The sequence below is a fragment of the Pelodiscus sinensis genome, chromosome 30 (assembly GCF_049634645.1).
Source record: "Pelodiscus sinensis isolate JC-2024 chromosome 30, ASM4963464v1, whole genome shotgun sequence".
In the NCBI taxonomy this organism is placed as follows: Eukaryota; Metazoa; Chordata; order Testudines; family Trionychidae; genus Pelodiscus; species Pelodiscus sinensis.
Genome location: NC_134740.1, coordinates 1,744,524 through 1,766,226, shown reverse-complemented (window position 1 = coordinate 1,766,226; position 21,703 = coordinate 1,744,524). Strand labels below are relative to the sequence as shown.

Here is a 21,703-nt window from a genome sequence, read left to right as displayed (position 1 = left end):
ACAAGGGCACCCTGTTGGCTCATCTCCAGCTTCTCATCCACTGGAATCCCCAGGCCTGTTTATGCTGAACTGCTGTTTAGCCCATCGGTCCCCAGCCTGTACCAGTGCTTGGGATTCTTCCACCCCAAGGACAGGACTCTGCACTTGTCCTTGTTGAACCTCAACAAACCAGAGAAATGGTCTGAAATAAACAGGACACAATGCACTAAGGACAAAGGCAAATCCCTGCCCTTTGGAAGGGGCAGCCTGTTACCCACATATGAAAGAGGAAGTGACTGCCTGGGAAAGAAGACTGCAGATAATTAGTTGGGGATCATAGCCAACAATGTAAGTATGAGCCAACAATATAATTGTGTTGCAAAACCAGCCGACGTCAACCTGGGATGGGTTCCTAGGAGACTTGTCAACAAGGCATGAGAAGAAATTCTTCTGCTTGACTCAGCACTGACTGGGGACTCATCTGGATTGTTGTGTCCAGCTGGGGGCACGACACGACACGCAAGATGTGGAGAAACGGGAGAAAGGCCAGAGGAGAGCAAGAGAAAAGACGAAAGGTCTGGCATGTGTGGTCTGCGAGGAACGTTGGAAAGAACAACTGGGTTTGTTTAGTCTGGAGCAGAGACGGCCGACGGAGAGCAGGGGGGCATGGTAGCCATCTTCAATTCCCAAAAATATTGCTATGAAATATTCTCCTGAATCTCTGAGGCTTTGAGACTGAATCCTTTTCACGCCCATCAAGCCTTAACCAGAGGGCATAGGAATTCAAGAATGCCAGAGCCTTAAAAAGCCTTCTCCTAAGGAAACAGGAGCAGCTACGCAGGAAATTTGACAAGCAAGCTTAGGGGGGGCGAGATGGACCTTTGGTCTGACCCAGTATGGCTGTTGTTATCTTCTGATGGTCTGTACCATCCTAGATTGTCTTTTTCCCCCTTTTTGGGCATTATATTTGCCTTTTTTCCAGTCTTCTGGCCTAAAGTACATTGGCAGGGAGGTAGGCCGGGGGCCAGCTGTGCCAATCCAGAGTCACAGAGCTAACGACAACTGTTTCTTTCTTTCGTGCTTATCATTTTCTTTGGTGTTTTATCAGACCCAGTGGCTGAGTCTAGACTGGCCAGTTTTTCCAGAAAATCAGCCGCTTTTCCGGGAAAACTTGCCAGCTGTCTACACTGGTCGCCTGAATTTCCGCAAAAGCACTGACTTCCTACTGTAAGAAATCAGTGCTTCTTGCGGAAATATTACGCTGCTCCCATTCGGGCAAAAGTCCCTTGGGTGCAAAACTTTTGCGCAAAAGGGCCAGTGTAGACAGCTCAGATTTGTTTTGTGCCAAAAAGCCCCGATCGCAAAAATGGCAATCGGGGCTTTTTTGCACAAACACGCGTCTAGATGGGCCATGGACGCTTTTGCGGAAAAGTGTTCATGCCAATCTAGATGCTCTTTTTCCGAAAATGCTTTTAATGGAAAACTTTTCCGTTAAAAGCATTTCCGAAAAATCATGCCAGTCTAGACGTAGCCAGTGTGAACTACTCCAGCCTTGGCGTGACTTCCCCACGGGACACAAACCAACGCCTGGTTACAACTCCTAGGTACAACAGAGGGCTCGGAGGCTGGTGCTGTTCATTCAGGACCCAAAAAGACACACATTCATCATTTTGCAACTTCATGTTGATTCGTTGCTGGCTCTGAAGCAGCGAGCGACAGGCAGCAGGTCGTGCGGCAGGGCAGGGCAGAAGGAGACCCTCAGAGAGGTCACGGCACCTGAAATAAGTTCTGTGGATCCCCTTGCTCAGTTCTCGTCCTGTGAGCTAACTCCCAGGGCCCCGCTGGGAACAGCTGTGTTTGGAATGGGTACCCGCCCTCGGGAACCAAGAGGTGGAAGAGCCCCAGAGAACACAGGGCGGGGGGCAGGTTTCACACAACTCAGCCATTCAGGAAATGATGAGGATCTCCCCTAAACACCCACATGACTGGCTGACACGAGGGGTGAGTGACCAACCACCAGGCACGCCCTGGGTTTGGCTCATGTAAATTTGCCAACTCTTCCAGACTGCACACCACAAAGGGCGTCCGTTCTATCCTGTCAGGAGAATTGGCAGCCTGAGGCTCATGTCTGTTCCCGGGGGAAACTCTGGCTTGGGATGGCCAAGGAAGCAAACAGGAAAGGGACTTGAAAGTGGCTCCTAACTCCCCTAGGCTCCCTGGTGTAGTGCTTCTCGCATGGGGGCTGAAGCATAAGGGGTTCTGTTTTGTAGAGGGTGGCCTCAGTTGCTTTGCAAAGCAGGCCATATCTCTGGGCCAAACCAAAGGACAGAAGTGATACCGGTCCCGCCTAGGCAGCGATTCTCAGTGGGACTCAAGGCTGCAGCCTCCCCATCGTTTCTTCAAGCCAGGGGATGAAGGTGGAGACTCGGACGAACACTCTGGGTGGGACCCCAGAGGGAGATCCCCAGGAGACGATGCCCTGGGATATTGCCTCGCACACAAAGGGTCCCCCGGAGTCGCCCTGCAACACAGAACAAGCCACCGATGGAGAACGGCTCAGCCAGTCGTGTTCTTCAAACGCTGAGGAGCACTTCTGTGATGTCGTCCCCCAGCCCCTGCTGTGTCTGCTCATCCCCCCAGCACCTAGCCCATCTCAGCAACGCCCCAACCCGACATGGAACCATCGAACCCCAGGGCAAGAAGAGCCCTCAGGAGTCATCAGGTCCAGTCGCTGCCCAAAGAAGGACCAATCCCGGCTCAAGCATCCCAGCCAGGGCTTGGTCAAGCCAGGACTTCAACACCTCTAGGGATGGAGATTCCACCCCGTCCCTAGGGAAACCATCCCAGTGCTTCCCCACCCGCCTAGGGAAATCGTTTTTCCTAGTCTCCAACCTAGACCTCCCCCACTGCAACTTGAGCCCATTGCTCCTTGTTCTGCCCCCTGCCCCCACTGAGAACAGCCTCTCTCCAGCCTCTTTGGAACCCCCCAATAGGAAGTTGAAGGCTGCTCTCAAATCTCCCCTCACTCTTCCCTTCTGCAGAATAAACAAGCCTAAATCCCTCAGCCTCTCCTCGTGGGTCATGTGCGCCAGCCCCCAGCTGGTCTCTGCTAGCCCTGGCAAGAAGAGCATTTATTTTCATTCACCTTAAAAGAGGCTTGATGCTGTTTGGGGTCCCCCACACACATCATGGTGGAGGGGTTACGCTAAAGATGTCTCATACCAGGAATAGTCCGACACACCCAATCATCCTGCACTTTCAGATGCACCTCCTGGAGGATGCTGGAGGTCATGTTAATATTGGCACTTGGCCGGCCCCAGCCAGCGATGCTACACTCGGTCCCGGGTGGCACTTCCTGATGGGCCAGAGGCAAGGGGAGACTGATATTGGCCAACAGGTGTGCGAGCTGCTGCAGCTACAGAAAATGAAGAGCAAAAGTGCCAGGGTCAATTTGAAGCTCAGAGCTGATGGGGGAGACGGAATCTAAAGAGAGACAAGTTGCATGTGGTCATGGGGCCATTCAGGGTGGGAGGAGGGGATGGGGTGGTACCTGCAGCAGTGTGAGGTCACTGGGGGTGGGGGATGGGATGGGGTGGTACCTGCAGCAGTGTGAGGTCACTGGGGGTGGGGGATGGGATGGGGGCGGTACCTGCAGCAGTGTGAGGTCACTGGGGGTGGGGGATGGGATGGGGTGGTACCTGCAGCAGTGTGAGGTCACTGGGGGTGGGCGATGGGATGGGATGGGGCGGTACCTGCAGCAGTGTGAGGTCACTGGGGGTGGGGGATGGGATGGGGGCGGTACCTGCAGCAGTGTGAGGTCACTGGGGGTGGGGGATGGGATGGGGGCGGTACCTGCAGCAGTGTGAAGTCACTGGGGGTGGGGGATGGGATGGGGGCGGTACCTGCAGCAGTGTGAGGTCACTGGGGGTGGGCGATGGGATGGGATGGGGCGGTACCTGCAGCAGTGTGAGGTCACTGGGGGTGGGGGATGGGATGGGGGCGGTACCTGCAGCAGTGTGAAGTCACTGGGGGTGGGCGATGGGATGGGATGGGGCGGTACCTGCAGCAGTGTGAAGTCACTGGGGGCGGGGGATGGGATGGGATGGGGCGGTACCTGCAGCAGTGTGAGGTCACTGGGGGTGGGGGATGGGATGGGGGCGGTACCTGCAGCAGTGTGAGGTCACTGGGGGTGGGCGATGGGATGGGATGGGGCGGTACCTGCAGCAGTGTGAGGTCACTGGGGGTGGGCGATGGGATGGGATGGGGCGGTACCTGCAGCAGTGTGAGGTCACTGGGGGTGGGGGATGGGATGGGGGCGGTACCTGCAGCAGTGTGAAGTCACTGGGGGTGGGGGATGGGATGGGGGCGGTACCTGCAGCAGTGTGAGGTCACTGGGGGTGGGGGATGGGATGGGGGCGGTACCTGCAGCAGTGTGAAGTCACTGGGGGTGGGGGATGGGATGGGGGCGGTACCTGCAGCAGTGTGAGGTCACTGGGGGTGGGGGATGGGATGGGGGCGGTACCTGCAGCAGTGTGAAGTCACTGGGGGTGGGGGATGGGATGGGGTGGTACCTGCAGCAGTGTGAGGTCACTGGGGGTGGGGGATGGGATGGGGGCGGTACCTGCAGCAGTGTGAGGTCACTGGGGGTGGGCGATGGGATGGGATGGGGCGGTACCTGCAGCAGTGTGAGGTCACTGGGGGTGGGGGATGGGATGGGGGCGGTACCTGCAGCAGTGTGAAGTCACTGGGGGTGGGGGATGGGATGGGATGGGGCGGTACCTGCAGCAGTGTGAAGTCACTGGGGGTGGGCGATGGGATGGGATGGGGCGGTACCTGCAGCAGTGTGAAGTCACTGGGGGCGGGGGATGGGATGGGATGGGGCGGTACCTGCAGCAGTGTGAGGTCACTGGGGGCGGGGGATGGGATGGGATGGGGGCGGTACCTGCAGCAGTGTGAGGTCACTGGGGGTGGGCGATGGGATGGGATGGGGCGGTACCTGCAGCAGTGTGAGGTCACTGGGGGTGGGGGATGGGATGGGGGCGGTACCTGCAGCAGTGTGAAGTCACTGGGGGTGGGGGATGGGATGGGGGCGGTACCTGCAGCAGTGTGAAGTCACTGGGGGTGGGGGATGGGATGGGGGCGGTACCTGCAGCAGTGTGAGGTCACTAGGGGTGGGGGATGGGATGGGGGCGGTACCTGCAGCAGTGTGAGGTCACTGGGGATGGGGGATGGGATGGGGGCGGTACCTGCAGCAGTGTGAGGTCACTGGGGGTGGGGGATGGGATGGGGGCGGTACCTGCAGCAGTGTGAGGTCACTGGGGGCGGGGGATGGGATGGGGCGGTACCTGCAGCAGTGTGAGGTCACTGGGGGCGGGGGATGGGATGGGGCGGTACCTGCAGCAGTGTGAGGTCACTGGGGGTGGGGGATGGGATGGGGGCGGTACCTGCAGCAGTGTGAGGTCACTGGGGGTGACCCCTCCAGATTGATCCAGGCCAGAGTCCATGACCAGCCTTCACCCCAGCACCCTGCAGAGCTGCCCCACACTGGGTAGGGGGCCAGACCCCAGCTGGGGTCACTGGCCACTGCCCATCCATTTACCCAGCGCTGGGGCTGGGCCTTGGGTTGAGAGGTCCCTAGAGACTCACTAACGCCCCCTGAGCAGGTCAGACCCCTGGGCTCTTCTCCCCCATCCTGGCCACCCCCTACCCCTTCCTTGCCCCAGAGCTCCTAGCTCCGCACTTGCTCCCGCCCTTCCCCCCTCCCCCCCCATGTCCCAGCCCAGAGGCACTTACTCTCCATCGCAGTGAGCGGCCGTCAGCACAAAGTTTCTCCTCACCAGGAAACCGCCGCAGCCCCATTCATCCTTTCCATGTTGTATTTGCAGACAGGCCATGTAGGGTCTGGAGTGGGGCTGGGCTTCCCTTCGCCTGATGATCTCCCCGGGGGGAAAGTCAGATTCCTAGATCAGACCCTGTTGTTTCCTGGGACCCAGCTCCCCACCCCGAAAGGGGAGCCCTCAGAGACGCATCCCACCCCCGTGATGACACAGGGGTCCCCCATGGAGGTCTGGATCCCTCCCCCTGCTCAGCTCTTCCCCACACTGGACACTGGAGAGTAAATCTGCAGCTGCGACCACGCTGGGTGGAGAGTCGGTGCCAAACACACCGGGAATGGGGCACCAATCACCCTGCCTCATGTTCACAGCTCCGTGGGCCAAAGTCACCCCAGGCTGGTCCAGCCCGTCCCTAGCAGGGTACGGACAGTTCTTCCGTGGCTGCTTCTCCATCCACCCACAGGGAGCAGGCCAGGCTGCTCCTCGCCCGACTCCCCGAAATACCGGTGCCAGGGGATGTGGTTTTTACTGAATGAATCCTACCCCAGGGAGCCCTTTCTGCCCTAGAACAAGGCTGATGTTTCCCCCCTCTGCTCCTGGTTCTTTCCCTCCCATGCTGGGAAATTTTAAGGGACAATTTTCCATTTCTGGGGACTGAAAAATATTAGTTTGGGGGTTGAAGGTGCAATGGGAAAATATCCCAAAGGAAAAAAATGTGTGGGGTGTTCTCCGGAGAAGTCTCCAGGCGGGCGGGCGGGAGTGTAGGAAAATCTCCCCTTTAAGGAATGGCAGTGATTGGCTTTATTGTGGGACCTAGACCCAGGTCATGGACCACTTCCTGTGCTAGTCACTGTGCAGACCCACAATCCCTGTCTCAAACAGTGGCTGGTTCAGACACAGGCAGAAATAAGAGCAAGAGCTGAGGATGCAGCATCTGGGTAGGAGATGCGGTGTGGAAGGGGCTTAGGGCAAGACGTGGGGTGCAGAATGTGGTGGGAGATGGGGTGCAGGAGGGGCTAAGGGTAGGAGGTGAGGTGCAGGGTCTGGGGAGGAGATGGTGCGAGAGGGGGTCATGGCAGGATTTGGAGTGAAGGACCTGAGGGGGAGATGGGGTGTGAGAGGGGCTCACAGCTGGATGTGGGGTGCAGAGTCTGAGTAGAAGACATGGTGTGGGAGAGATTGAGGGCAGGAGTTGGGGTGCAGAGTCTGGGGAGGAGATGGGGTGTGGGAAGGGGTCAGGGCAGGGTGGGTGCAGGGTGGGTGTTTGGGGTGCAGGGTGGGAAGGGGTCAGGGCAGGGTGGGTGCAGGGTGGGTGTTTGGGGTGCAGGGTATCAGGAGAGACAGGGTCTGGGAGGGGCTCAGGGGAGCAGACAGCCCTGGATCCGGGTTCCTCTGCACCTGCCCCGTGGCCAGCATGGCTCAGGAAAGAGCAAACTTCCCCACAGAGCAGCACTGGGTGCTAGGAAACGTCGTCCAGATGTTTGATTCTCTCATGCGCCTACAATTCTGGGCCCCAGAAAGCAGCTTCAAATCTCTTGGTGGCTCCATTTCTCCATCAAGCTCTGAGCACGGGAACCCACCATGTACGGTGCTAGATAGGGAGGGAGGAGATGCTGAACCACATCCTGGACTTTTAAAGCTACCGTTCACACTTCACAGGAGAAGTGGTTTTCGTTTTTCTGGGCAATTTGTTTAGGCAAAAGTTTAAAGAACAAACAAACTAATACTACATTTCAAGAGCCTGCCTAATCATTCAGAAAGCTGCCAGCAGATTTCCCCGGTGTTGCTCAGGCCTTTAAGGCAAGAAATGGGGGGATTTTGTGGTTGTTTTGGAAAATGTGCATCTTGCATGTAAATGATTTGTTGGCTAGAGCCGTTGGGTTGGTCTGCGTTGAGTTTGTCTCCATTCCTTAGTGGCACTTGCATGAGCTATGGAGTGTTGTGTTTTGTCTCTTAGGGTATGTCTAGACTACAGGGTTTTGTCAACAGAAGTTTTGTGGACAGATACTGTCAACAAAGCTTCTGTCAACAAAGAGCGTCTAGACGACATCCAGTTCTGTCGACGAAGCAAGCCGCTTTGTTGACATAACAGTGTGGACGCAAAGGACGGTGCAGATGCAATAATGCCTTCTATCGACAGAACTCTGTCGACAAAAGGCGTTATTCCTCGTAGAATGAGGTTTACATACGTTATGTCAACATAACTCAAAGGCAGTGCGGACGCAGGTATAGTTTTGTCGACAAAGGTCGCTTTTGTCGACAAAACCCTGTAGTCTAGACACACCCTTAGAAGTCGAGATTTTCTGTGTTCCTCACTTTCGTGTGTTTGAGTTGACGTCTTCTATCTCTGCATTTGAAGTTGTCTGTGTTCCTCGGTTTCATTTGATTGTTGTCTTAGGTCTCTATGAAGGTGAGTTTCTCTCTTCGATCTTTATTTTCATGTGTTCGAAGGCTCCCTTGTCTATGTCTCTGGCTTTCCAGGTGACGTTGTCTCTGTGTAGCACTTTCAAGACCCCTTGATTGTGTCCTTCTTTGTGAATGTGATTTATTTGGATCCAAGAGAGATTTTTGTGGAGGCCTTGTGCAAACATTTCTGCAAGTGACTCATACACTGTGTAAGTTGTGTAAGTTCCAGTGGGAACAATACTTATTGTGACAGTTCTGTGGTCTCTCTCTTGTGAAAGGTGTGTTGAAAAGCAATCGTATTGCAGGTGCTTCCTATTGTTGTGGGTCATTGTTATGAACAGGGGGAGTGTTGACCAACACCCGTTGACAGCGGGGTTAACTGAGGTAACTAGCAAAGATGTTGGCCAGTGGGCCGGGAGAAGCAATCGAGATAGAGGGTTGGAATTTGAATTGGAAATAGATTCCCTGCTTGCTTCTTTGTGTGGGAAAGTTACACCAGGAGTTGACACATTTAAATTCGGGCATGACTACCTCTCCTACCCTGTCCACAAACACACATGGAACTCAGAATGGGGGAGCAGACTGAGCAAAGAGAAGATTAGAAGTGAGCATGAGGGAAGTGTGAGTTCAATTGTGTTCAAGGGGATTTTTCTTTCTTTTGTGGTTGGGTGTGAACTCCTGTGTCTGAGTCTCTGCCTCCCCTCCCCATTGACGACCCTCTAAGCTTTGTGCTGAGACTTTTCTCTGCTTTTTTTATTTGTTTTCCCTAGTTGCTCTGTAATATCTCGCCACCCAGTCGGCTCTCTCGAGTGTATCTTTCAGTTCGTAATACAAATCCCTTCTTTTCAGGTGAGGGTTTGATTCCTGTGTCCTGGACGGTGTGTCCCTGGGTATCGGCCGGCATCTGCCTGAGGGGTCAGCTACCAGAGACGGCAGCTTACATAAGAACATAAGAACGGCTGTACTGGGTCAGACCAAAGGTCCATCTAGCCCAGTATCCTGTCTGCCGACAGTGGCCAGCACCAGGTGCCCCAGAGAGGGTGGACCGAAGACAAGGACCAAGCGATTTGTCTCCTGCCATCTCTCTCCAGCCTCTGACAAACAGAGGCCAAGGACACCATTTTATCCCCTGGCTAATAGCCTTTTATGGACCTAACCTCCATGAAATTATTTAGCTTCTCTTTAAACTCTATCATAGTCCTAGCCTTCACAGCCTCCTCTGGCAAGGAGTTCCACAGGTTGACTACGCGCTGTGTGAAGAAGAACTTGCTTTTATTAGTTTTAAACCTGCTCCCCATTCATTTCATTTTGGTGTCCTCTGTTCTAGTTCTAGTTCTAGCTTGTATTTCTCTTTTCTTTGTCAAGCTCTTTTGGGGCAAAAGAGCTTGGGGGACCCCTGGGGGTGGTTTCAAGTGTGCACCCCTGGTTTTTTAGGGATCAAAAAGCACTTGATGGCAGCAGCGATTCCCCAAAATCTGCATATTAGGATTCCTGCAGGGGGGGAATTTTTATAGCCAGTACCTGGAGAGGCAGGGTCTGACGTCTCTTGCAGGCCCTCACCTTCTGCAACTGGGGTGCCAGAATGGGGAACAACCCTGACAGGCATCTGGTACCATCCAAGGGTGAAAGTCAGAGCAGTGTTGGAGAGGCCCTGAGGTAATTCAATTCCCCTCTACCCCGGGGTGTCTATCATGGGTTGTGGAGGTGGGAGGAGAAAGCCATACAGGTAAGAAATATAAGTGTGGGGTCGGGTAAGGGGACGGAGGGAGGGGAGAGCAGAGGGCGGCGGGTGGGTGGAGGACGACTCAGGCCGGGGGTGGCTGGCTGAGGGTGGGGTGCAGGGCTGAGGGTGGGGACGGGGGCTCGGGGCACAAGGTTTGCTGTAGGAGTGGGGGTCAGCGAAGGGAGAGAGCGGTGGGGGGAGTCAGGGGATGAGGGTCGGCTTTAGGAAGTGCAGGGCCTGATTTGAACACTTTCGAGGGGGCCCCAGCAGCCAGGATTTTTTGTTGAGCACCAAAAAAAAAAAAAAAAGCGCCGCACACAAAAAAGTCACCGCCCCTTTAAATCCCCAAATTCCCCCCCACCAGCCATGGCACCAGCACGGGGCCCTCTTAGGCTCAGGGCCCGACACGGGGGAATTGGGTGAATCGGCCTAAAGCCGGGCCTGGTGCAGGGCTGAGGGCAGGGGCACAATGCAGGGGGCACAGCGTGTGGGGGGAGGTGACGGGGGCAAACCAGGGCACTAGGGTGGTGCTGCTGTGCGGTGGCTCCTCCTGGGGGGGGGGGGGCAGGAATTTGCTCTCCTGCCGACGGCTTCTCCCGGTCAGCCAGGTCTGCAGTCCCTGGCTGGTGGCTGTGGGGGGAGCTCGCCCACTCTGGGCTGTTGTGGGGGGGAGGGACGAAGCTCTGGGGACTTGTCCTAGCTTCCAGTGGCACCTCTAGCCTGCTGCCTGCCTGCCTGTCTATCCCCACACTCCCCCCATCTATCTGTCTATCCCCACACGCGCCCTCTGTCTGTCTGTCTGTCTGTCTATCCCCACACGCGCCCTCTGTCTGTCTGTCTATCCCCACACGCGCCCTCTGTCTGTCTCTATTTAGCCATCTTGCCTTCTCGCTCTCCATCTAAATTCTTTCTGTCCATCCAGTCTCTTTCTTCCTCTCTCCCCCAATTGGTTTAGCTGGTTCCATAGGTGCATCTCTGGCATCTTTCAGCACTTGCCTTTTCTGGCTGGATCCAAAGGGGCCGCCTGTGGGTTGAAATGTCGACCGGGGCCAAGGCCTGCCCGCACTGGGGCCTTTCCCCTTCTCCCCACATGTCCCTTTACCTGTTTGTTTCCCCCCTTGTGAGCTCCACACCCAGCCCCTCAATCAAGGGCTGGGTGGGGGGATTGGACAGCCCAGCTGTCACAACCAGCCAGTCTCTCACGAGTCCAGACACCATTTAATGCATCGTGAGCAGGGAACGTTGCACAGTTTCCTCAGCACTGTGCAGGGAGCCCCCAGGACACAAGCAGGAAGGGGAACGGTACATGGGGTTTCTGCTCTAGGGTTTCCGCTCAGGTCCGGCCCCGGGGCAGCGGAGTGGCTGGCTCAGAGGGGTGGGGAATGGGGCCATTGTCACCAACCAATGATGGGTACTGGGCCCAGTTGCAGAGGAAGGTCTGATCCCAGGTGTCGAGGAGCAGGTGGTGTAGCAGGAGCCGGTGGCCGACCATCGGATCTGCGTAGCTAGATTTACGGCAGGTTGGCTTTGATCCAGGGCACAAAGTGGGAAATCCGAGTGAGCCCAACAGGAGGGGCAGTGCTGTTATTGACACCAAAGGAGACGATGCCCTCGGCTACTCCACCGCACACGAGAGGGCCCCCAGAATCGCCCTGTCCCAGAACAAGCCGGGAGAGAAGAGTTAATGCCTCGATCAGACCTGGGTCTCCTGAGCTGTCTGGGCCAGTAAACCCAAAGCATGTGAAAACTGAATTCACACTGAGAAGCCCAAAAGGAAGGACTCGGGGAACTAAGACCAGAAACACCCCTGTCGTGATCTACCCCAACCTCCTATCTGACGCGGTGTACAAAGAAAGATGACTAGCTACACTTAGCTTCAGGGGGTAACCGAGTTAGTCTGCACAGGATCATCATAAAAACCAACTAGTCTTGTAGCACTTTATAGACTAACAGAACATGTCGATGGGCTCATGAGCTGTCGTGTCATCTGAAGTGGGCTCATGATACCCTCTGCGTGTTCTACAAATGCTATCAGACTATTGGTTATTTTTTAAGTTTAGCTGCACGTAGACAGTCCCCATGGTGACACAATGGTAATCAGTCTTACACAAGGCATGTCTTGTACACTATCCTTGGACAGGTGATCATCTCGTAAGTGTCATTGTCCTGTTTAAATCCACGACACGTCGTTGTGTCTGCGGTTGTGAGTATTGGCTGGCTGTGAGCACCTCAACTATGTTTGGCTCTTGAGTGACACCCACAAGGGATTTCCACCTCAAGACTAGCCGACCGTGTCTTGATGGCCAATTAAGGAAAATCCACTCATCAAGGGTCCCTTTCCGAGGTCTCTTGGAAGGCCACATGGACAGTGCAGGCCCAGTGATGTAGCAAGGTGCATAAGGACATGGGACAAACACCTAGGATGTACAATACCACCTTTTTCTAATAATTTTCCATGCACTGGGGCTCAAGTTAATTCGAACTAGGTGTTAGTCCTCGTAGAATGAGGTTTACCTAGTTCAAATTAAGCGCTCCGCTAGTTCAAATTAAGTTTGAACTAGCGGTTTGTATGTGTAGCGCCTATTAAAGTTAATTTGAACTAATGGCTGTTTGTAGTGTAGACATACCCTTAGTCTACAAGGTGCTACAGGACTCCTCATCACAGTTACAGAGAAAGTCTTCAGAACTGGAATTCATCTACCCTCTTACCCTGTGCTTGACTAAAGATATTAACTGACTGGCGAATTACAAAGTCAATTTCTTCTGCCTTTACCATCCATGTTTTCACATTAAATGGTACAAATAGGACCCAGTTAATAAACCTTATTAGGTCCGGCACATCTGATGAAGTGGGTTTTGCCCCCGAAAGCTCACGATTCTCAATATTTGTGTTAGCCCCTCACAAAAATAGGGCGCCACTTGTTATTTTGAAGTGGACAGATGAACAAGGCGCCCTCTGAGACTTGAGAACAGATCAGCTGAAAAAGAAACATCCAGGCTTGATGTAAAAGTCGCCAGTTCACAGTGACTTTCTCATTGCAGCTGATGGAAGAGGGTGACATTTAACAGCTCTGTAGCGCTCTCTGTGGAAGCCCAGACCTTCTGTTCTCCAGGAGTCTCTTTCAATCACACATCGGAGGTGGAGGTTGCATTTGTTAGGCCCTAGAGAATTAGGCCTAGTGCAGTTATGCTAAAGCAAATGTAACAAAGGTTTCTGGGTAGTCCCTGGACAGAACTGGAGACAGGTTCAAGCAGAGATGCACCCTACACGCTTGCTCAAGTTGCAAAATGAGATAAGTAAGAAGCTGCATTTTTGTACCTGCTGTGATGAGGAACAGTTTGTTTTGAGAACTGATAAGGAGACTCCCTGTTTATGTTCTCCTTTGGCCGTAACAAACTGTCTCCTTGCTGCCCAGTACCTGTCTTTTGGGCTGATAAGAAATTGCTGATGTATTAAGAATTGCTTAAGGCCATGATGTATAGTTGGCCAGGTGTGCATGGATACTAAAGTTTCTAACCGATAAAGGAGGGTGGGTTGCTTGGGCGAATAGTCTATGACGCGACGGAACTGTCTATATAAGCCTACCTGTTAATGAAATCGGGGCTGGTTCACTTTGGAGACGGGCCACTCTCTATTGTTGTGTGCACCATTCAATAAAGAGCTTGTGATTGGATCTTGCTGGTGTTGCCTGACTCTTTGCGGTCAGACAACGAACAGAGGCCGTCCGGGTTCAAGTCCCCGACACATTGGAACTTGGGAAGTGGGTGGATATAACCCTCCCAGAGCTAAAAGACCCTTCCCGAGCCTACGGGGTGGATCCACTGAGCCCAGGAACTGAAATGATTACTTGGCATGAATAAATAAAAGGAAACAAAGAGGCAGAGGAAAGGTCCAAGGGCCAAAGCAAGGAACTGGAAGGGGATTCTGAGCAGAGAAACCCCAAAAGCACCCACTGTACCTTGAACATATTGAGAGAGCCAGCAGACGCACACAAAGGAACACTACCTGGATGCACCACCAGACACAGGAAAAGAATAGGCCAGAACATCACTTACCACGTAAAAGGACCCCGGGGAGCCAGGGAGCCCTGCGCACAGCATGCTGGAGGGATAGTAGTAACGGTACCGCTTCTGACAATGGACATCGGCTATCACTGTCAGGTTGACTTCCCGAAGGGTGCGGGTTCCTCTGGTCAAGCTGGTCATACCCCAGCCAGCCACACTGCACACGCTGTTGGGGCTCGCTGTGCCGTTCGCAGTGGTCACGTTGATCAATCCCACCTCCTTGGTCAGTGTTGCGTTGCGACTCAGCTGTCATGCGAAAGGGAACCATGCACCATGTGTGAGGTCGCTAGGGCTGCGGAGATGTGATGGGGCCATACCTGCAGCAGTGTGAGGTCACTGGGGGTGGGGGATGGGATGGGGGTGGTACCTGCAGCAGTGTGAGGTCACTGGGGGTGGGGGATGGGATGGGGGTGGTACCTGCAGCAGTGTGAGGTCACTGGGGGTGGGGGATGGGATGGGGGCGGTACCTGCAGCAGTGTGAGGTCACTGGGGGTGGGGGATGGGATGGGGGCGGTACCTGCAGCAGTGTGAGGTCAATGGGGGTGGGGGGATGGGATGGGGGCGGTACCTGCAGCAGTGTGAGGTCCCTGGGGGCGGGGGATGGGATGGGGGCGGTACCTGCAGCAGTGTGAGGTCCCTGGGGGCGGGGGATGGGATGGGGGCGGTACCTGCAGCAGCGTGAGGTCCCTGGGGGCGGGGGATGGGATGGGGGCGGTACCTGCAGCAGCGTGAGGTCCCTGGGGGTGGGGGATGGGATGGGGGTGGTACCTGCAGCAGTGTGAGGTCCCTGGGGGTGGGGATGGGATGGGGGTGGTACCTGCAGCAGCATGATGTCGTTTTTTGAAGTCTTGCTTTCGTATTGCGGGTGGCGGATCTGCTGTCGTACTCCGATCACTTGCCAGCTCGGTTCCCATTGTCGGATGTTGTGGGCTCCCAGGATCACAGTGATTCTGCTGTTCAATCCGAGCGCAGCACATGGGGTGTTAAAGGCAGGGGACAGACATGTGTCTTTCTGTCTAAATATGTTGTGAGAACAGGGCAGCCTTCGCCTTTCTGGCCATCTCAGACTTGTTTTGACTCCTGAATACTAGCTCCCCTCCAGGCAACTTCCTCCTCCCAGGTGGCTCCAGGCAGGGGTCCATGTCCAGCTGCCCTGGGGCTGGAACCCCTCCCTGCCTTACCCTGGGCAAGAGGCCAGATATGGGATGTGGCTGTGGGTTTCAGAGGCCCATAGATGATTTACCCAGCGCTAGGGCTGGGCTGTGGGTCGCAGAGGCCCCTAGAGACTCATCGACACCCTCTGAGCCAGTCAGACCCCTGGGCTCTGCTCCCCCAGCCTGGCCTGCCCCCTGTCTCTTTCCTGCCCCCCACACCAGCACCAGAGGTCCAGGATCTCCCCTCCCCTACTTACCGCACTTGCCCCCCACCTTCCTGCCCGGCGGCACTTACTCTCCTTTGCAGTGAGCGGCCGTCAGCACGGCATTTGGCTTCACGAGGAACCCTCCACAGATATAAGCCTTGCCTTCATGTTGTCTTAGTAAATAGGCCATGTAGGGTCTGGAGTGGGGCTTGGCTTCCCAGCCCCCGATGATCTCACCTGCGGGGAGACCCAGCCCATACAAAGAATCCCCTCTGTGTCTCTGGGCTGGGATGGCACCAACTTCCCCGTCCTGAAGGGGACCTCATGCCATCCTGTGTAATGCCCTGCCCCTATGCCCGTAACGGTGCTCCTTTTCAACTCTGCCCCACACTGGACACTCATTGGGGCCCGAGCTAAATCTACCGCTCTGATCTTGCTGGGTGGGGAGTTGGCAACAAGCACACCAGGTATGGGACAGTTATTGGCTTTGGGGGCCAAAGTCACCATGACTACCATTGACTCATCCCCTGCTGATGTTTCTCGTTTTTCATCAGCCCGCCGTGACAAGCCAAGGCAGCTCCCAAACTGACCTTCAGCACGGCTTCCCTTCCATCGGGTTTTCAAGACAACTACAGGCTTCCCAGGCAGTGTTTCCTCACCTCCAACACGTCAGCATTTTGCCAGGAAGGCTGATCCTACGTCCCCCCGCCCTCCAGTTTTCTGCATTTTGAGCTGACAATTTGTAGGAGTTTGGTTAAACAATTTGACCTTTGGTCACTCTGGAAACTAAGAAGGAATGGACAGGAATGGATATATAACGTCTCCCGTCTGCTTAGCCCTGCAGACTTTGATACCCTGATGGACTTTTGTCTGGACTACAGGGTTTTGTCAACAAACCTAGACCTGCGTCTAGACGACTGCCGAGTTCTGTCGACAGAACGTCGACAGAACGCAGCAGTTTTGTTGAGGGTGGTAAACCTCATTCTAGGAGGAATAACGACTTTTGTCAACAGAGTTCTGTCGACAGAGGGCGTTATTGCATCTACACTGTCCTTTGCGTCTACACGCTCACGTTGACAAAGTGGCTTGCTTTGTCGACAGAACTGGCTGTCGTCTAGACGCTCTTTGTCGACAGAGGAATTCTGTGATTCTATGATCAGGCATTATGAGCTCTTATGTGCATGTTGCTGTCTAGTTTCTCCTGCTGTCCAAGTGACTTTTAAACAATCCTTAAAGTCACCTGAAAAAAAAAATTCCCTGGGGGGTGGGTTCGACTGAAAATGTTGAAATTTCCCACCGAAAAAAAATAGCTTCACACCAGCTCTGAAAATGACTCGATTTGGGTGAGTGAAAAAGCTCAACAATCGGTGTAAAGGCATCAGTGGGGTCAGACAGGTAATGGACAGCCACGGGGACACATAAGGATTAGCTGGGCAGGGACAGCTGGAGGTGGAAATAGGAAGATCTCTGACCATCAGAGCGATGTTGGACGTTGGGATGGCCAACGTGCTCACTTGGCATTAACCCCGGTGATCCCCCACCAGGAGGCGCCCCAATGGGGGGACCCAACGCTGGTTCTGTGGGGTTCACGGGCCCCTGGGAACAGTCCAGAGCGAGGGGCCAGGTTCCAATCGATATCAGGGCAGCCACGGAGGGAGATGACCCAGCTGAGCTACAGATGTGCTCCAAAATCTGGCTACTTAAAGCCAGACAAGTGGGCACGTGGCTCCCACTGGAGTCTTTCTGGAGATGACTCATGAATATTCATTTGGCATCCTTATCCCAGAGGCTGTTTTCAAAATCTATTGCTGATAGTTGCATATGGGGCACAGACCCCAAGGGTATGTCTAGACTACCAGCCTCTTTTGAAAGAGAGCATCTAGACTGCAACCTCTTCTTTTGAAAAAGTGAGCCGCTTTTTCGCAAGAGAGCGCCCAGGCAGTCGGGATGCCCTCTTTCGGAAAACCCCTGTTTTCCTTTTTTTTCGAAAGAGCACTTTTGAACAAAGGCGTTCTTCCTCGTGAAACGCGGACTCCCGCCGTCAAAAGAAAAGCCGCATTCTTTCGATTTAATTTCGAAAGAACGCGGCTGTCGTCTAGACGCAGGTGAAGTTTTAAAAAAAAAAAAAAAACCCCTGCAGTCTAGACACAGCCCAAGTGAAAAGTGCAACCACCCCCCCCCCCACACACACACACACCCAGACCCTTCCCTGAAGAGCTTCCATTTCCAATAATCACACTGACAAAGGGAGTCCTGGCTCCTCGCACCCTGCCTGCTCTAACCACTAGACCCCACTTCCCAGGTAGGGAGAGACCTCTGGAGGCCTGGCTCTGAACCCCGAATTAAGAGCCCCCTGATCCTCTTTCCTACTGTCAGGGTCTTTATCTCTGTTCCAGCTCTGCAACCCAGGATCTCTCACCCCCACCTCCGAACCTGGACTAGCTGGGTCCTAGGAACCAGCCATCATCCTGGCAGAAGCAGCTGACTCTGGGGAGGAGCTGGGATTTGCAACAAGCCCAGAGAGCTCCCCACAACCCTTGATTTCCCCCCCCCCCACTCACCAGCCCCAGCACCAGGGGGCAGGAGAGAGGCCGTGGACAGCAGGATGAGGATCAGCATCGTCTCCAGCTGGGCAAGGACTTGTACTTCACCCCGGGGGCTTTATAGAGCCAGCAGCAAACGGCCGCTGCCGTGTGCTCAGCTCACATGGGACACTGGCACGAGACAGGTGCCCTCAGAAACCTCAGCATCACGTTGGTGACCCATGGTAGGAGCGGCAGAGGATGGAGGGGGTGGCTAGAAAACAGCCTCTGTCTAGAGGAAGGAGACCAGGGTCAACCCTCTCTGGATAGACCCTCCTCCTCCTCCCACCCCCGTTCCCTGGGGCCTGCCTGGATCCTGCACCCTTGGCTTCTGGCTCATGTTCATCTCCTCCATCTCCTCCGCTCCAGCAGCTCCTCTGGTGGAGAACGCGGGCGATGCTGAGTCACCTGCTGGCTTGGCTGGGCTCCCTACTTCCTCCCCAATGCATGTATCACAGCTGCAAGCAGGGGATGGGGACTCGCCTGGGAGTTGCTGGAGCCCGGCCATGGAGCCCAGGGCAGAAATTCTCCCAGAGGGTGGGGAGCATGTAACCCACGAAGCGGTGCCCGTGGGAGAGCACAGATACCATGGTGATGGGCGACAGAAAAGGCCCTCAGCAGAAAGTGCTGGAGCCATGTTCCTCTGGGCCTGCCCCGTGACTGGCACGGCTAAATACAGAGCAAACAGCCCCACACAACAGGCTGAGTGCTTGGAAACTGGAACTTGGCTGTCCAGATTGACAAATCTCTCCCATACCTACAATTTTGGGCCCCAGAAAGCCACTTAAAATCACCCTGAGGCCCTGGCCTGGTTTCTCCACCAAGACCCGAGCCCTCTGAATTGGCTCCATGTGTTTCATAAAGCTCCAGTGTTGGGAGTCGAGGGACCTCCCTGCAAATCTTGGTAAAATGGCATGTTTGGAGCCCTCGAGGCTGTGGGGCAGAAGTTGAAGACCTGACCTCTACATCCATAAGGCCTTCTCCTCCCCCGTCCCACTCCCTTGGGGTGCCCCAGAACCCCTGAGACATCAGCCACAGAGCATGAGAACCCCCAGTCTCTCCTATTGTGTTTTCTCCAACTCTTCCATGAGTGGCATCTTAATGGCTCATATAAGGAGGCAGCCTGGTCCCAGGGGGGTTCCAGCCCCAGCTGTGTGGGGACAAGGAACCTTATATACATGTGTCATGTATCTGATCAGTATTTACTTTTTGGTGACCATGGAAGTGAATCCCACATCAATCACCTCAGGGCAACTAAAATGATTCGGGGTTTGGAACGGGTCCCATATGAGGAGAGGCTAAAGAGACTGGGACTTTTCAGTTTAGAAAAGAGGAGACTGAGGGGGGACATGATAGAGGTCTATAAAATCATGAGTGGTGTGGAGAGGGCCGATAAAGAAAAGTTATTTATTAGTTCCCATAATAGAAGAACTAGAGGACACGAAATGAAATTAATGTATAGCAGGTTGAAAACTAATAAAAGGAAGTTCTTCTTCACACAGCGTGTAGTCAACCTGTGGAACTCCTTGCCAGAGGAGGCAGTGAAGGCTAGGACTATGATAGAGTTTGAAGAGAAGCTGGATAAATTCATGGAGGTTAGGTCCATAAAAGGCTATTAGTCAGGGGATAAAATGGTGTCCTTGGCCTCTGTTTGACAGAGGCTGGAGAGGGATGGCAGGAGACAAATTGCTTGATCATTGTCTTTGGTCCACCCTCTCTGGGGCACCTGGTGCTGGCCACTGTCGGCAGACGGGCTACTGGGCTATATGGACCTTTGGTCTGATCCAGTACGGCCGTTCTTATGGTCATGTGATGGGTGCTTTGTTCTCCTTCCCAGCTCAGCAGTGGGCCGACACTTTCCTGAATCTTTCTCTTCCTTCTAACGCATTTCAAACCCCTCTTCTCGTTACCTTTTCTGTTCCCTAGTCGGTGAGACCCATTTTGTGCCCTCGTCTGTCTGATTTTGGTCCTGTGAGCTAGCCCCAGGCTTTTGGAATCCCCCGGTGGGGCACTGCCAATATATTTCCCTGCACCTCCACAGGTACGGGCAATTGCAGCTCCCATTGGCTGGGAATGCCGATCTGCAAACAATGGGAGCTGACATACCCCATACCTGCGGAGGTGCTGGTAAATATGGCCGTGTGGGGTCCCTCCAGGGGCTGACCCTGCCTGACCGAATCCAGCCCACGGGTCATGTTGGCTCAGCCCTTGGCTAGCGTATCCTAAACATATTTATGTCACTGAACTTCTACCAATATTCCTAAAAATAGAATCTTTGTTGTCACAGCCCATGCAAAACTGGTCTTTATGGCTCCCTCAGGGCCTGTGTCTCTTCAGCTAATCAGGGTGGGGGGTTATTTTAGAAGAGGTGTAAATAATAAAGTTTCCTCTTTAATGTTTTTTTTTTTTTAAATACCCATTTTTTGTATCAGCTGCTTTCTTAATGCCATCTGATATAAAAACTGCTCCTGCGGGTTCTTTCCAACTTTTATTGTCCATGATGAGGAAAAGGCCTTTCATGCTGTGAAAAGGTAACAGCTAATGTTATGTTAATGGTATGTGGCCTTACAGAAGGATTGTGTTTTAAAGATTGGGTTTGTTGGGCTATAGCTTTATCTTAGAAGAGGGGCTTTTGGTTGAAAAAAAAATGTCTTTACAGAAGTTTTCTTTTGAGCACGTAGAATGTCCGTTGTTACAAGCTGTTTGTGACCACGGTTAGCCAAAAAAATTAAGAAATGTGCTTATCTTCAAAACGGTTCGATTTTATTTTCTTCCTTCGCACAGTTCTCTTCTAGGTCTGTCATTGTCTTGCTAGGTAATTTCTCCCTTTTATAGTAAAATAACTCATTGAATGTTTATTGTATATGAAATCGGTGCTAAACGGGAAAATATGCTGGGAAATACGGTTATTTCTTCACAATCGACCTGTCTGTAAACAGGGGCTGATCTTACAAAATTGTGACGGCCCTGAATTCAAATCTTTGTGTCTTCTGTAAAACTTGGCAGCCCTGTAGACTTAGAAATAATTTTTTTATTGGAACACCTACACAAATTCCCCTCAAGTGAGAGCTTTCCTATTCGACTGAGATGTTGTTCTGTGCATTCAGTAAAATGTACCACTGCCGCTAAAAGCTAAGTTTTTAATTGGAATACATATGTAAACTTCCCTTAACGAACAGTTGTTTTAGGTGGGTGTATCTTAAACACGTTTATATCACTAAACTTCTGCTAAATCCTCCCAAAAAATAGACTGGCTGTGTTATAGCTGTGTTCATCTTGGAAGAGATGGCTCCTATTATAGATTATAAAGTTTTCCTTTCAGTTTTTTAAAAAATAGCTATTTTTTGTATGACACCCTCTTAGTATTATGCAGAATAAAAACCTGCTAATATAGGTGGTTTTGAACATTGCTTGTCAGGGATGGGAAAAGTTCTTTCCCAGTTTACAAAGTTTAGAGAGTCTGTGTTTTTCAACGTGAGATTGTCGGTCTTCGGCTGCATCTTAAGAGGGGCCATTGGTAATAAACGTTGTATTTGAAGTTTGCCTTTGGAAAAAGCTGAAGAAGCGAGTCAAGGTTTTTTGGGGGGGAAGGACGCAGTCTACGGTTGGAAGGTGTATTGTCAAACTCACTATTACTCAAAGAATTAAGAAACAAGATTATCTTAAAAACGGTTAGAAATTAATTTTATCTACTTCCCTCGCCCGGTTGTCTTCAAGTGACAGAAAGGAAAGGGGACTTCTTACTACATAATTT

The 21,703-nt window shown here is 53.2% G+C and overlaps 1 protein-coding gene across 1 annotated transcript; it reads right to left on the bottom strand.

Moving 5' to 3' along the window:
* Positions 1-11,148: 11,148 nt before the first annotated feature.
* LOC102455240 (duodenase-1-like) lies at positions 11,149-20,144 on the bottom strand. Its single transcript, XM_075911880.1, has 5 exons — positions 20,063-20,144; positions 15,457-15,604; positions 14,825-14,957; positions 13,999-14,253; positions 11,149-11,594 (listed from the first exon to the last, which is right to left on the bottom strand). Exons 1-5 carry the CDS (start codon positions 20,142-20,144, stop codon positions 11,454-11,456), a joined length of 759 nt encoding a protein of 252 aa, XP_075767995.1. The 3' UTR covers positions 11,149-11,453.
* Positions 20,145-21,703: the final 1,559 nt, after the last annotated feature.